Source organism: Helicoverpa zea, chromosome 30 (assembly GCF_022581195.2).
Source record: "Helicoverpa zea isolate HzStark_Cry1AcR chromosome 30, ilHelZeax1.1, whole genome shotgun sequence".
NCBI lineage: Eukaryota > Metazoa > Arthropoda > Insecta > Lepidoptera > Noctuidae > Helicoverpa > Helicoverpa zea.
Genome location: NC_061481.1, coordinates 5,767,946 through 5,785,053, shown reverse-complemented (window position 1 = coordinate 5,785,053; position 17,108 = coordinate 5,767,946). Strand labels below are relative to the sequence as shown.

The 17,108-nt window shown below is 38.4% G+C and overlaps 3 protein-coding genes across 3 annotated transcripts in view; 2 read left to right on the top strand and 1 right to left on the bottom strand.

The window, feature by feature from the left end:
- The window catches only part of LOC124644469 (endoribonuclease Dcr-1), a 73,608-nt gene extending 57,425 nt beyond the window's left edge, over window positions 1-16,183 (bottom strand). The window contains exon 1 of the mRNA XM_047183834.1: window positions 16,047-16,183. The gene's annotated coding sequence lies outside the window, so the exon portion shown is untranslated. The remainder of the gene's footprint in view (window positions 1-16,046) is intronic.
- LOC124644470 lies at window positions 3,790-11,495 on the top strand. Its single transcript, XM_047183838.1, has 3 exons — window positions 3,790-4,061; window positions 7,591-9,665; window positions 10,728-11,495. The coding sequence occupies exon 2, from the start codon at window positions 7,596-7,598 to the stop codon at window positions 9,093-9,095; it is 1,500 nt and encodes a 499-aa protein (XP_047039794.1). The 5' UTR covers window positions 3,790-4,061; window positions 7,591-7,595; the 3' UTR covers window positions 9,096-9,665; window positions 10,728-11,495.
- LOC124644392 lies at window positions 9,368-10,297 on the top strand (the record flags this gene model as incomplete). The annotated part of the gene is made up of 2 exons (XM_047183705.1): window positions 9,368-9,397; window positions 9,968-10,297. Coding segments are annotated over exons 1-2 (360 nt in total), but the record flags the coding sequence as incomplete, so codon positions are not given.
- Window positions 16,184-17,108: the final 925 nt, after the last annotated feature.

Sequence of the window (17,108 nt, the reverse complement as noted above, 5' to 3'; positions counted from 1 at the left end):
ACAGTAATGGCGGACGCGAACTTGCTAAATGTTAGAAGAAACTAATAAACAAAATTCTACCACGTTACGGCAATGATTTGAATCGCAACCACTAAATATGGTTTGAAAAACTTTTGGTGTAGTTGATGAATACTATTTTCTTTTGAAAATTTACAGCCATCAACTGCATATAAAAATTCTGTACACCTATACGGACATTATTTGACCCCGTGAGAACTACATGGTGGTGTTTGCAGATTAATATACGTAGCAAACTAGTGGTCATTGTCCGACAATCTGCTTGTATCCGACTATCTTGACTGGTATACGTCCCCTGGGCCGAACAACTGGGCTCGCCCTTTGAACCTAATGTGTTCGAAGAAACTGGGGCAAAAGCAAACCGAGGAGAGGAGGAGGAGGTTCATTGGGTTAGAAAATAAGGAATAAATTCGGTTAGGGAGTATATGGGAGATACTGGGATATAGGTAATCTCTATGCGAATGAATCTGCCAATTTGCAAACGTAAATAATTATGGTAGCTCGCTCATGAACATTATTCATATCGGCAAGAAATATACATTTGACGACCACTACCTATTTATACTTACAGTAGTCGCAAAACTTTTTGTCATCATCACGGAATGGTAATAAGGCACATAGGTCAGGCGCCTTCTTTCTAGCTAGTTCAAATAGGTACAGTGGCTTGACCAAAACGCTCAGTTCAAAAAATGGCTGGGTTCCAAAAAACCTCGTCTCCCGAACAGCAGCATTTTGACGAAGCGACGCTACTTTCTTTGGAGAATTTCCGGATAATATCTTTGTTCGTCATTTTGTTTTCCATACCCGCACAGTAAACGTGAATAGGACCTAGATGTCGGTCTAGTAGCTTTACCTTTGGTGAAGGAGAAAGCACGGCAATGCCGACTCCGGTTTCTTTCTTTATTTCTTTTTCATTTATGGTACAAACAAAACATGTTTCTTCATTATTTTATTAACACATAGTATAATATTAGCATATAGATATCTAAACCCTATCAGTGTCGTCATTACAAAGTACTTACTCATCGTAATGACCTAATTATTGTAATCTAACACGGTAGTATTAATTTAATAATGAACCTTTTTGTACCATTTTTGTCAGTAGTTTTTAGGGTGAACACCCTAACATCAGATCCTGTCACAAGGACTTCCCCGATACTAGGTAAGAAATAAAGGCGTAACTACAAACCGGCAAACACAGGACGAAAATCTTGAAACTTTTCTTTTTTATGATGATTTATTCAGACTCATAAGCTTACTTTACTTACTCATAGCTAGGAAAATCGTCAAAAGTGTAAAAAATTGTCTAGGAAATGTTTTTATATTTAACTAGCTTCTGCCCGCGACTTCGTACGCGGATCCTGTCCCTTATGCCAGCGACTACGGGGTCAGCAAAATAAAAGGTCTGAATCATCTGATATTGAATTTTAAGGGCCCGTTGACTTGAAAACAACGGAATACGCATAGCCATTAGAAACGTTCCATATATTTATTTTTGTACTTCAACGGCAAAAGCACAGCAGACTAAACAAAACGCTGAGAACTGAACCGCAATAGACGTGACCATAGGGATAAAAGTAGTGATTCTAATTAGTCCACATTTAAGTGTGTGGCAAAAATATTACACGTATATAATATTGTACGTAAAAAAATATTAAATGATACTGAGATGACAAAGTCGTGATAACTTAGTGGAAGTCGTAGTGGTTTATTGGGTAGAGAACCAATCTCTCAAGTATGAGCGTGCGTCTTTGATTCCAGGTCTGGCAAGTACCTGCCAATAGTGCCAATGCAACTTTTCTCTCTTGAGATAATAACGACAATAATAATGAGATATAAGCACCGCAGGACATCTGAGGCTGGTGACGGGGTGTAGCGACCCCGCGGGGCATATATACTGAGTTCTCCAGGGAGAGTATACTGTCCCTCATCTCCGGCCGGTCGGAGTGAACCATGATGGGGGTTGGTCTCACGACTCTGGCTTGGCTTGGCCGTCCAGAGTGGAGTCGGTAGAGCAGGGTTAGTAGCCCTGCTCGGAGGATAGGTGCCTCGTGGTAAGTGACAGGGAGCGCGTAATCTGCGTTTTAAATCCGCCGAGGTATCCTCACACTTCAGCCACTTATGTCCCTGTTGCCCTCTTGTTGCTATTCAGTGACTGATTCCCGGGGGCCCAGTAAGTGAGCTGGCGAGTCTCCACTTGCCATTTTTACATGTATCTAATACATTGTCATCGGCAGGTGCCATAGTTCCCGTAGTTTCCCCATTCCTAGTCCATTAGCATCCCATCACAATAGCCCAAGTAGTATTCATCCACAGTTAGCAATGGTACAGCACAGAACCGGGGATTGTCTTTTTTTTTAACGACGTCCACCGGGGATTGTCCTTGGGTTCATTTCTATAGTGTATAAAGGGATAATCGTCGGTTTTGTGTCACCATTTCATTAAAGTTGTCTCAAAAGGGCTTCAGCGTGTTGGCTTCGGCCTCTCGTTTGCCTCCCGAAAATTCAGAACTCTGTAGTCCCGAGGTCTGGAAGAGACATGCAAAATAATAATGAGATATATATAACGCAACTAATTCGGAGAGTGGGGGCTCGTGACGCCACGTCTAGGTATGTAAAATTTATACTAAGCAGTGACTTAACACAAAATTCAAGCGTGTTATATCTTCGTTATTATTTGTTTGTGAGAAGGAGAAAAGAAAAAATACGTGTCCATTATTTTAGGGTTATCTAAAAGACGGACTAATTACTTTCTTTGATTCACCATACCTATTTCATAACATTCATTTCTATACATTTCAAGTGTAGTATTGCTCTTGAAGTTCCACATCAGGTGTTCCAGATCTTCGATGTTTATATGTCAATAGAGAGGGCTTATCAGATTGAACCACTTTTGCTAAAACGTCATATCTTCATATGCTTCATATAGTCTAGCAGGGCTCCTGGAGTTCCATATCAGGTGTTTTACATCTTCAATTTTTATAAGTCAACAGAGAGTGCTTATCAGATTGAACAACTTTTGCTACAACGTTATACCTCTATATGCTATAGTCTAGCTGGGCCCCTGGAGTTCCACATCAGGTGTTTTAGATCTTCAATTTGTATAAGTCAATAGAAAGTGCTTATCAAATTGAACAACTTTTGCTAAAACGTCATACCTGTATATGGTACAGAAAAGCTGGGCTCTTGGAGTTCCACATCAGGTGTTCCAGATCTTCAAATTTATTATCTCACCTGAAAATGCTTATCAAATGAAACAATTTTTGCCATGGCACCATTTTTGTATCTCTTATAGTTTTGTTGGTCTGTTGGTGTTCTGCATCAGGTCTTCAAGTTTCGAAGATAAATTATAGCCTATATGTTGACCAGGCTTAATACTGATACAAGAAAGAAAAAATCATTGAAATCCGTTCAGTAGTTCGGAAGATTAGCGTGTACAAACAAACAGACATACAGACATACAGACATACAGACATACAGACATACAGACATACAGACATACAGACAGAATTTTTTTTTTTGGATTTGTGCTCCATTACTGTTTCTAAACCCCACCCAATTATTATTGTTTTAATATATTCAATGTACAGACACAGTTTTTTTACAGATTTATTATATGTATAGATAATACTGTAGTTAGACGCAAATAGATAAGAATAAAATCTATTACATTAAATTATTTAAATGGTGTGATGCATAACGTATTAAAAAAAATACTCTTTGTGGCCACAAAAATATTCGTCATTCGTTATCATTCGCCGCTGTCTGGGACTGTACTAATTAAAATTTTTGACAGTTAGTTTCTTTTCTTCTTCGCACTTCATACGATTTCTGAGTTCTTTCGAGAAGCCGAGTTTATTTTATTTTACGAAGTGAAGTTTTTCTTTCTAATACATTATGAGAAACAAACAAACGGTGTATGTCTGCTAAAATATTTGTGTTATAGTATAGCCATAGTGGGTTAATTTTACCAAAAAGTCCGATTAACAAAAGTTAAAAATAAAAAAAGTTTTGAGTTGACTGCGAGGTGAAAATATTTTGATGGTGAGAAGAACTTATTTTTGGTTTTAAATACTTACTTTGAGTCTCAAAAGTTGTATGTAATTAGTATAACAAGCCGCAATAACAATAGTTTAAGCGTCTTTGCCTATTTATCATCAATGCGGTATTTTTGTTTACAAATAAAGCTTTGTATTTTCCTCAACAGGTGTTTGGCATTTATACATTTTGTAATAGAATTTAGTTAGATAATGTTTATTTTACGATCTATTGGGTGTCTATTGATATTCATATTCTCAAATAACTTTGAGGGATAGCAGGATGTCATCATTATTACTGTCTGATTTTCCGCGTTTTCGCCCGTATCCCGAGAAAATTGATCCCATAACCAGATATAATATAGACTGTGTTACTTGGGGATAGTGTAGCTTCCCAACAGTAAAAGAATTTTTCTAATTGCTTCAGTAGTTTCAGAGCCATTAACAGTTAAAGACTGAAACTTCTAGAAAGATACGCTATCAAAACTAAAAATATATATTTGCTTGTTAAGGTGTTCCAATTAATAATAAGTAAAGTTTAGAGTATCATCACCTGCTCAGCCTTTTCCCAACTATCTAGACACACGGCAGTGTGTCCGCCAAGTTCGAGCAAAAAAAGCGACACACCGGCCGTGGGTTATATTACACGAACCATTTCGGGCCAAATTCGACCCCCCTATAACTCAAAATCTATTTTATTTACGCATATCAAATTTCTAGTATCTGTTGAGACCCCCTCACTTATCTAAAATACAAAATTTCATTAATATACCTACTGAAGGTCTTGAGATATTGACATCAGAAAATCGCTATTTTTACTATACACTCACTGACTCACTCACTCATCAAAAACCTAGACCACTTCCAATGGTCGCAATTGACTTGAAATTTGGCATGGAGGCAGATCTTTATGTCAAGGTAAAGGGAAAAATCTGAAAATGGCCAAGTGTGAGTCAGTTTATATACCCGGTGTAAATTTATACCCCCAAGGAACTAAAATGAACTTTTATCTATATTTATATCGGGTGTGTCGTTCATAATCACATTAAATGAAATGCGTTAATATACTGGTTAATATATGTCCATTAACACAAAGAAAAAAAAAATACGTAAAAATAAAAAAATGAATTTTTCAAACAAAGTAAATAGAATAAAAATGAGCGAAAATTAGAACACCATATAAAAGTCAGTCATTACAAACAACTGTAATTCTTCCTTGAAAACTGACAGCTGTCAACTGATCAAAACATTCGATACTCCTAACTTTATCTCTGTATTACACATGATGTTGTAAATTATAAAAACAAAAAATGACTCCTGTGGCTAAACCACTGAATGGATTAGGTTATTTTTTTTACAATTCGCCATAGAATATCATAAAGTATATACAATAGAATTTAATGTGATTGTGAACGACACACCCGATATAATGTATCTTCGAATGGTCGTACCGATCTGAAATTCGTTACAAAGGTTTGTATTTAGTCAAAGTAAAGTAAAAATCTGAAAACGGCCAAGTGTGAGTCGCTTTCGAAAATAACGAATGTGTAACTTTGATCCACGAACATAATATATGATAACATGTCATGTCAGTCAGTTGGTACATCTAGTCCATTTAGTTAATCTCGTTCATTTTTTTGTAAGAAGCATAGTGCATATTCAAAAATCTGAAAGATAGTATAAATGAGACATTTCCTTAACTAACTTAATCATAAGAAAAAAATAAAATAAACAATCTTACAAAATAAATGAAATCCCACCCAAAACAAAAATGTGAAAGACTGCCAAGTTCGATAATATGGGAATGCTTCGCCTATGAAAGAAGTGAGATCTGAATAAGTACCAAGTTCCATACACATACCTCAGTTAAAAATAGTTACTTTTTAATGATGTTACTTACTTACACTTACTACGTTACAAGATATGCAGCTAAAAATCAATGTAACTTAATCATTTGGAACATTAAGCAGTAGTTTATTTGTTAATGTTTATTTGTAAAAAGGCCTGTCAAGATTATTTATAGTACATACTAAGTATATCATCATCATCTGCCTAGCCTTTTCTAACTGTGTTGGGGTCGGCTTCCAGTCTAATCGGATGCAGCTAAGTACTAGTGTTTTACAAAGAGCAACTGCCTATCTGACCTGCTCAACCAAGTTACCCGGGCAACCCAATATCCCTTACTAAGACTGGTTGTCAAACTTTCTGGCCTCTGACTACCCTTAAAACCGTCCACACCTTATTATAAAACGTGGTTTTAAGAATTACCCGCTTTAGTAATAGCTCTAGTCCACTGATTTTGTTCGGGACGGTGTTTTAAAGGTGGTTCTTACTTTTTTAAGACCACATTTTTTAAATAAGGCGGCCGAAGATTATCTAATGATAACCGGAACCTACCGTCTATCGGGCTTTCCGAAACACGCAAAAAACAACATCAAGGTTGGTAACTCAAATCTATACCTACTAATATTACAACGAGGACATTTTTGTCTCTCAACAGTTAAAAGTTATAGCCATAGTGGCGCGTAGTATAAAGGCGCGTCCATTATTTTTTTTAATGAAAATGAAAGATTCGTTTGTTAGACTTTTTTGTGAAAAATATAGTATTTTGCATACTATATATTTTTTAAACAGTATATAGTAGGTAGACCCGAAATATAGTATACTAGCTTCCGCCGTTCGGTTATATCTCGTTTCCAAGAGAATTCTTCAAAAGTCCGGGATAAAAACTATCCTATGTTTTTTCTCAAGGTCAACTCTATCTCTTTACCAAATTTTATTAAAATCAGTTCAGTGGTTAAGACGTGAAAGCGTAACAGACAGACAGAGTTAATTTCGCATTTATAATATTAGTAGGGATAATAATATATTATAGCATGGTTGGCAACCCTAATCATAAAGCTACATTATCTACGAGTAATGTAGGCTATATTTTATCCTGGTATGGGCAGTAGTGTCCACAGGATCCAAGTGAAACCGCGGGAACACAACTAGTGGATTATAAATTCAAATAGTGATCAAAACAAATCCAAACAAGGCTTATCTGTTACAATTTTATCTGCTAAATAAAATCAACTACTGCTTGAAATGTTCAATTGATTTAGTAATTGTTATTTATCATACTTACATTGCTTTTTATTTTTAAACTGAGTTTTTAAATAAAAACTCATATCCAGATTGTTAATCTTTTGGGTAAATCTCTAACCAAAAGGTGTATAGGAAGTTAATATTGGACCTTGTTTATAAGTTCACTGGCTGTGTTGAGGCAGTTTCACCCGCGTCCCGTGGGAACTACTGCCTGCACCGGGATAAATAAAATATTACCAGGGGATAGTCTAGCTTCCCAACAGTGAAAGATTTTTTAAATGGTTTCCGTAGTTTCGACGCCTTTACAAACAAACAAAAAAAATCCTCTGTATTTTATTAGTAGGTATACTTAGAAAGATAAGAAATTCAATGTTATAGATAAGGGCAGGAGGAGGATGAGATCAGTAATTCAAACTTGAGATTATAATGCAAATTCTTGTCCATTTCAGAAAAGATGCAGCATCCTAAAAACGAGAGCAAGATCCCCATCCCGCCGAACGTGTTGAAGAATTTCAACGTCTACGACATTTTGGAACCGCAGAAAAATACCGCCAAAACTAGTGATGGGGCCAAGGTCGATAAACTTATCGATATAGACGATTGTTCCAAAGATTCCGGTGTTGCCAGCTTAGATTTAAACGCGTCGTTTTTTGACAAAAATAGGGACTACGATTTAGTCGATTTATTTCAAAATATATTCGTGACTCCGCAACATATAAAGCAGAAAGATACAGATAGTAATGAAAATGATGGTGCGTCGAGTGTTTTGGGTTCAGACTACGTGGAACATCCACCCGGTTTTGACCGGTTCCTCGATATGTTAGAGTCTGGTGAGAAAATTGACTGGACTAACTTAGGGCAGGATAAAACGGAAACAATTTCTGATCTGAAACATGATTTTATCGAAGAAACGCCGAGAGTGTTAGTGCCAAAAGTGTTTGACGAACCGGTGAAGGATCCTGATGAGTTAGTTCGCGAAGTATTGACTCAAAAGACTTTGGAAAAGCTTGGCAGTTCTGTTACAACCAGACAGTTGCCTAAACTGCAATCAGACAGTCCTCAAAAACTTGGCAGTACTATTCACGCGCCTGCACTAAAATCAGATAGCCCTAAAAAAAATAAAAGTGTACCCTTAACAGAAATAACCACCGATTTTTCCCGTTTCAATTTAAATAATACCTTCAACAATTCAAAATTCGAATCCGGAAGTAACGAAGTCATATCCGAAGTAACTACCGATTTTTCTCGCTACAATTTGAATAATAGCTTCACCAATTCAAAATTCGAATACGGAAGTAACGAAGTCACACCACGTCCTGAGCCCAAAACGAGCCCAGTCGACAGTCAAATCAGCAACCCTTTAACAAGATTCACTGTAAAAGCCATTCAGAAAGACGAGAAAGTGTACAAAAAGAAGCGACAGCAGAAACCTGATCATTTGAAAGCAACGTACACTAAAGGACCGGATTTTTATGAAAAATCTGTCGTTTTACCTCAAATAATGGCTCGATTAACCGCTCGTTTGGACTATTTAGAAGAAATCGCCAATCAGAAAAAGAGATTGATTTTAGACGGAGGATCTACTAATGCTGAATGTACTGCTTCTACTCGGGAAGAAGAGAAAAAAAAAGCTAGCTACTCAGACCCGCCATTAAACGTGCAAACGAAAATACTCAACAAACCCTCCACTTCAGGCATTAGTTCTTTAAAAACTCCTGTAGTTAAAGACCCGGGTCTTTGTAATATTAGGCGAACTTTTACTGCAGAAAAAGTACTTGGTGCTAGTAGTACTAGCAGTCATAGTACTCAAAAACCTAGTACTCCCGAAAATAGAGAGTTCGGAAAACTCTCTCCGATAGTTCTAATGGAGGATTGCAACAAAGAGAGATTGAAAGCGTTTAAACAAAGCCAGAGGTTCATAGAATTTGTTCTCGATGGTAAACATAAACCTTGATACTTTGGTTATGGGATCGAAAGAAAAACCTTCTTATAGATGTTTTTTTTTTTTCACGAAAGCGGTCGAGCTATACTTATGTGTGTAAATAGTAGGTATATGCACATTGTCTTTGTATGCGTAAGCTCGAGAGCTCGATAGTTGCCGAGTCGACAAGTAGACGCCAGCAGGCCTACACGATTCTGTCAAATTTTACCAATCGAACATTAACCTTCCACTATTGTGATAAGGTTGAAAATCTATTGAAGAAATCTGACAGATTGAAGTAGGTTATGTTCCGTCTTCTGTACATTTACACACAAGTATGATTCAACCTCTTTCGTGAGATAAAACATTTATACAGCTCTTGTCAAAAACTTTACGTATCTGAAGTAAGTCATTGGATGGCTTGCGCATGAGTTAGTGTTTTGTGTTTATACATGTTACAGTGCTTTCAAACTCGGATCGTTCGAAAACCGAGCGCAAGATTCGCTGGTGTGAAAGCACTGGCACACACACAAGGCTGTGTTCACAGTTGGCAAGCTATTGGCCGACTGAGTTGGTTTATTGGTTTAGTACAGTCAACTTCAGGTCAGTGGTAATCCCAAAGGGTGATAGCCATTAGGCTAATCCGGGGGTACCGCACGATCTCCCGCGAAGCAGCTGGCCTACTCGCTGGACTGCCACCGTGGGATCTGGAGGCGAGGGTCTTCTTGCGCCTGTACGACTGGCGCGAGGAGGCTCAGCGCCGGGGAGAAACCCCGTTGCCGCGGCAAGTTGTCGCGCAGCGGGCGGAGCTCCGGCGCGATCTCATGGTGGCCTGGAGGGAGCGACTATCGCAACCCAGTGCAGGGCACGCCACCATCGTGGCGGTAAGTCCCCTCTTTGAGGAGTGGCTCGGGAGGAGTCACGGCGCCCTCACGTACCGCATGACGCAGGTCCTCACCGGACACGGTTGTTTCGGGAGGTACCTGCACCGCATCGGTCGTGAGGAGGCGCCCGGGTGTCACCATTGTGCGGACAGCCCCGAGGACACGGTGGACCACACAGTCCAGGTGTGCCCCGCATGGGAGGGGCACCGCCGGGTCCTCGTCGAGGCTTTGGGCGGCGGCGACCTCTCGCGTCCGGCCCTGGTTCAGGCCATGGTCCGGGGCGAGAGGGAATGGGATGCCGTCGCCTCCTTCTGCGAAGCGGTCATGCTCGAGAAGGAGGAGGCGGAACGCCAGAGAGTCCGCACCTCTCATCCCGGCCGCCGCGCTGGACCAGGTAGACACCATGGGCGCCGGGTGTCGCGAGATGACTCCCGGCCACCGTAGGCGTGGGTCTGTGGGCGGTGAGTTCGGGTGGCTCATCGTCCCTCTGTCTTCCTAGACGACAGACCCGTGTCGACGGCGCGCGTTGTTCCACGCGCTCCTCAAAGAGACGTCAGCAACCCCAGCGGGGCCCAGCAGGGCCAAGGCCTGCCGGGGCTGCGGGTTGTTCGAAAGAGATACCGCGGCCCTGGTACATAAAAGGCCTATGACGGAACACGACGATTTTAGTCAGTAAGAGTCTGACACTCCCTCACCGCTGCTAACCCACAGCGGGAGGGGTCATTTGATGATTTTACGTCGATAAAAAAAAAAAAAAAAAAAAAAAAAAAAAAAAAAAAAGGTCAGTGGTAATAGTTTTAAAGGAAAATCGTACTTATTACTATTGAGTTAAGGTGCATGACAGTTATCACTGATGTGCAGTCTACCGTACGTATTACCTTCCATATATTTGAAATGGAATGTCCATAGTTTGCTAGTTCGAGCTCATTTTACGCAGTTTGTAGCGTTACATGCGCCGAGTGAGTAGTCGACTCACAGCAAAAGTGATTTGAGTCTGAAAATTGATCTGAGTTTGCATCTAACTTCGGCTGCTAACTGTTTGTCTACTGTAGACACAGCCTTAACAGTTGCGTAGCCACTAGTGACCATCTTCAGAGCGGTAAAGTTATATGACAAGAATTGTACTAGAGGCTAGTTTCATTACTTTTACATGAGATTAATTTATCTGCCGATTAATTTTATGACTATGTTGTTTTCGGTTATAAATTCATTTGGTTGATAGTTAATTTTTCAGAAGTGGTAAAACTGGCCTATGTCTTATTAAGACAAGGGGAGCCGCCCATTGATGGCACGGTACGCAAATAAAAATGTGACGTAATTGTATGGAAATAAGGTTGAAATTTAAAAGATAACAATGGTAGTTTTTGTCGACAGTTAAGACGGAAATTTTTGATTTTGTACAAGTAAGTTATATTTTTATTTGTAGCCTAAAAATACTTTGCCGTGCCGTGCCGCGAATGGGCGCAATTCTCAAATATTCAGATTTTAATCTTAAGGGTAAGTTTAAATATTGGACATAATTATTATCTTAAAATATTGGCTTACTTATTCGGTGATAAAAAAATCTGAACATTGGAAAACAGCTCCTAAGATAAGTACAGTAAACTTCAGGTCAGTGGTAACAGTTTTATAGGAAAATCGTACTTATTACTATTGGGTTAAGGTGTTTGACAGTTACCACTGATGTGCGGTCTACCGTACCTACATATACTGTATGTTAAAAATATTGAAAGCTTTTTGATTTTTTGACTTTGATAATCGCCAAGTGATGCTGTAGGAAATTAGTATTTACTTCAGAAGTTTTCAGTCATTTTGAGCATACTTATAATATTATAAATGCGAAAGTATATCTGTATGTCTGTCTGTAAATGTCTGGTACACAGACACTTTACATACTGCCTGAAAAAGTCTCTTTTTAGTTTTCTCAGGGCGCGGGTGATACCGCGGATAACAGCTATACTTAATACATTAAATGGCAACACGATTAGCATAGTGGCTCAATATGCGTGCGTGTTAACATGCGCAAGTGACAAGAGCACGCGGGTGGGTATTGCGCTTTGGTACATGCGCGAGTCGCTGGACCCGCACGTTTATAAAATGCATGTAACCTGCGCATGTGCCTCAACATGCCCAAGCTATTTGCACCGTGTAGATGCACCCTTATTAGCTACTACGTTGCGTGTCGTGGGTTCAATTCCCGCATGAAACAACTTGTTTCGGGCCTGGATTAATTTAAAATGTATTTTTACAATGTTTTTAATGTAGGCGACATTTATGAAGCATTTTTTATACTTAAATAGAATATTAAGAGTGAGTTGTACCATTTAACTATTACGATAACCAAACCATAACCAGCCGTGTACGGCCCATTGGTCAGTCGCCGATTTGACAACTGAAAATGGTTCGGTTATCGTTACAATAGTTAAATGGTGTAACTCACCATGAGTGTAAGCAAGCTATTCATAGGATAAAGAAATCTTAATCATTTCATATGTCAGATTTAAGCATATTGGGATAAACTAAATGGATGAACTTTGCAAATGACAAACTATTTATTAAGTTTCATAATTGCAATGAAATAAGGACACATGCTTATTTATTTTATTTTTATATACCTACAGATATGTTCTTGTTTATTTGAAAGACTGAAAATGCTTAAAAAATATTTATAGTTTATCCTGTTTGATGAAGAGGTTTTTAGGGTTCCGTAGCCAAAATGGCAAAAACGGAACCCTTATAGTTTCGTCATGTCCGTCTGTCCGTCTGTCCGTCTGTCCGTCTGTCACAGCCGATTTACTCGGAAACTATAAGTACTACAGTGATGAAATTTGATGGGAATATGTGTTGTATGAACCGCTACAAAAATATGACACTAAATAGTAAAAAAAAGAATTGGGGGTGGGGCCCCCCATACATGTAACTGAGGGATGAATTTTTTTTTTTCGATGTACATACCCGTGTGGGGTATCAATGGAAAGGTCTTTTAAAATGATATAAAGTTTTCTAAAAAACATTTTTCTTAAAGTGAACGGTTTTTGAGATATCAGCTCTCAAAGTCGTAAAAAGTATGTCCCCCCCCCCTCTATTTTTATAACTACGGGGTATAAAATTCTAAAAAAAATAGAGGTGATGCATGCTAATTAACTCTTTCAACGATTTTTGGTTTGATCAAAGTATCTCTTATAGTTTTTGAGATAGGTTGATTTAACTGTAATTTACGGAACCCTTCGTGCACGAGTCCGACTCGCACTTGGCCGGTTTTTTTTATATATTTTCTATCGAATTGAATGTCCTTATAGATAACTTATTTTCATGTTGATATTGCATGGCCTATCTACGTTTATAATGTGATGATGATGATGATGTCCTCCTAGACGTTTCCGTCGACGGCGACACCCTGGCATATATCGGCAGTTTGATTTCGTTCATGGGCTCGTACATGACTAGCGAGACCAAACTTTGCCTTGAACATGTATAGTATGATGTATTGTAATATATTGTATTGTATGTATTGTAATGTATTGTATGATGTATTGAATGTATTGTATGTATAGGCATTGCAGCGCCGGATTAACAATATAGCAGGAATAGCAAATAATACGGGCCCTGCGTACATGGGTGCTCCACTAGTAAACACGTTATCTTTGTGTATAATCTAGTAAAAAATTACTTCTTTTTATGATGTAAATAAGGGAAGCGTTTTCTTAATATGACGGTTTTTTTTTTGTTGGGAAATTATCAGATGGCACCTCCCGCTGCGGGTGCAGCGTGAGGGATTTTAAGACTCTTACTGATTTAAACCCATCATGTTCCTTTTAAGCCCTTTGTGTGCCAGGGCCGCGGTAACTCGCGCGAACAATCCCGTAGTCTCAATCTGCTACTGAGGCATTATAGTGCAATACGACATCTGACAATCATAAACTTTTTTTGATGGCTGTAAGAATTTTGGCATCTTGATGAATTTAAGTTATATGCATCTAAATTCGGTTTTTAATAACGATTTATGAAATTTTTAAATGCATTGTTGAGGCAGTAAGCGTTTTTATAATTATGTATTTATGAGCATTCTATAAATAAAATATGTATTTTACTACAGATCTGTATGGGAATATAAATTATTATATTGATATTTGTTTCTAACTAAAGCAATGTTTTAAATCATGAAGGTTTTTATACATGTGTGCTATAATTTAAGGTGCTAAGTATTTAATGCATGTAATATTTTATCTGTATGTTATCCAAAATTAAATAATGAAATACATGTCTGTGGCTATCAATTTCAATCTATCCTAATTAAGAAAGACTGAAGATTTGATTGTTTGTTTGAATCGAATAGGCTAATCGAACTACTGAACCCATTGGAATAATTATTTCACTGTTAAAAAGCTACACCGTGTTTTGTCCGGGTACGGGAAGAAGTTTCCCCGGGAGGTGGATGCAATTCCGTGGAACAGCTAATATGGTAATCCGATTCGAAAAAATATGTTCAGTGTTATACAACCCATTCACATGGTTAGGATAGGAATGTGATTTTGTACCTAATATAACATCTACATTATGTTGCAGACCGCGCACCTTATGGCATGCCCGTGCTTGGTTCGACTACCTATCTGGGGCCCGATTCTCCTAATTATACTTAAGCGCCATACGATTCACGTTCGACTGGATTCGACTGAGATCCAATCCCGGCTCGATTACGATTGAAGCGTATGTGGCATTCCGCTATTTTTTCTTTGAAATAAACATTTTTATCCTTTTCTGTCATTCAATAATGAATCGTTTTGTCTGCAAATGATTTACGATTGCAAAATGATTGTACAGCAAACTACCGTATAGACCAAAATCACCAAAATAGCAGACCAATCGCACACCAATCAAATGTCAATCGAATACGATTGGTCTTTTATTAGTAGCAGAATGCCCGATATGGTTAAAACTGCTATTGCGATCATATTGCGATTCGTTTTCTATTCAATTTTGACATTATTAACTTAAGAGAATCGGGCCCCTGACCTCCATAACCCTGTTATTACAAAATTGTGACTGTCTCGTTGATCTAGTGGTTGTTCGCGACTGCTGTCCAGGTCGGGCCGAAATCGCTTTGCAGAAACTTTCACAAAGCAGTCCAGAGTCTGGATCTTGGTGATCGATACACCCGTGCATCGGAGAGCACGTGAATGTCGGTCTTGCGCCCGTTTGAATGTCTCTCCGGTGGCGTCAGAGTACCGACCCATCGGGCTATGAGAGTGAAAGAGTAGTTAGTGCACCTATGTTTGCGCAAAAGTTTGTGCACTTTGGTATGTATGTCCTACATAGCTGGATGAACTCTCTATATGAGAACAGCCGCGGCGGCTGAAATCGACCTTGGCCGAAATTATTATTTATAGGTACTAGAAGGACCTTTTAGATAATGGCATAGCTTTCCGTCTAAACATCGTTCAGCAACGAAAGCACATCAGACATTCGTCGTTAGTTAAACTGTCGCTCTTTCTATACTAACACAATAAAGGCTACAGGGGCCCGATTCTCCTAAGTTAATTATGTCAAAATCGAATAGAAATCGAATCGCAATATGATCGCAATAGCAGTTTTAACCATATCGGGCATTCTGCTACTAATAAAAGACCAATCGTATTCGATTGACATTTGATTGGTGTGCGATTGGTCTGCTATTTTGATGATTTTGGTCCATACGGTAGTTTGCTGTACAATCATTTTGCAATCGTTAATCATTTGCAGACAAAATGATTCATTATTGAATGACAGAAAAGGATAAAAACGTTTATTTCAAAGAAAAAATAGCGGAATGCCACATACGTTTCAATCGTAATCGAGTCGGGATTGGGTCTCAGTCGAATCGAGTCGAACGTGAATCGTATGTTGCTTAAGTAAAATTAGGAGAATCGGGACCCAGAAATAATCAACAGATTTAAAAAATCTTTCACTGTTAAAAAGCTACACTCTTCCCGAGGAACATGGACTATATTTTATCCCGATACGGGCAGTGATTCCCACAGGCGAATGTGAAACCGCTTGAAAATGGCTAGTCATTAATAAGAGTAAGATATCAAGCATAATGAACACACAGATAGGTACTTACGAATTACAGTGTTTCTTCGTCATGTCAGCATATAAAACAAACCTTAACTTTGTAAAACCATAACAATGCACATTGTTTAATGATATAATGTAATGTAACGAGAGCCAGCAAGTTCGTATGATAATAACTCATTTTAGCTTTAAGAGAAGTCCCGAGTCTTTGTTAGGGGAATCTCTTATTACGTCACAATCTGGGCACTGCGCTGAAGTGAAATTACAGTTTACTACGCAGTGATCACGGGGCAGAACCGTATAAAAGTTGCCAATTAAAAAGTCAAGAGACAAGACATCGAAACCTGCGAAAGCGTTGGTAGCGACGAGACGTGGACGTGATATATTTTTGATGCCAATTAATAACATATTTTTTTTATAATATCCTTTATTTATCCATTGATTTTAGCAATTTTTAGCAGCCATAACTCCAAAATCGACTATCACATGATACAATCGACTATTATTTCGATGGAGCATCGCTAGATTTTTTTTAAGGGGGCGCGTTTCATGTCGGAGAGATTATTGTAATGTAATGCATTATTATCATAGCTGTATCTTTCGCACTTTAGTACAAGTATATCTGTGGTTTCACTCACTTTCGAATGTTGCGTACTAATACAAGTAATGGTAGTCTGGAATGGTTTTCCAGCTTTTGCAACCAAAGAGTAAAGTAATATATAGGGAAAAGAGAGCCCACTCGCGTGTTATTCTTGCAACCCAATTTGACAATGCGCCATCTTTCTCTAAATTGGCCCCGAACTACCTACATAGCTATAGCTATAAAAATATTATAATTATGCATCTTATTCATAACATTTTCTATTAGGGTAAGTAGCACCATATAACTATAACATTGGTTATCGTTATAGTTACATGGTGCTACTTACCCTAATAGAAAATGTCATCGTTAATATAGTAAAAGGTCGAAGGAAAACAAATAATTATTATATATTACTTTTTATTTACGCGTGTATGCGGAATGCAAAAAACCGCCATATTGATATTATTATGATCGGTTTTGTTAAGTTACTTGGAATACTGACACCAGGTCTTTTTAGATGAATTTTGA

Bases quoted from the DNA above. Each gene is read 5' to 3' on its own strand.
- LOC124644470 (XM_047183838.1), top strand. From the start codon at position 7,596: ATGCAGCATCCTAAAAACGAGAGCAAGATCCCCATCCCGCCGAACGTG.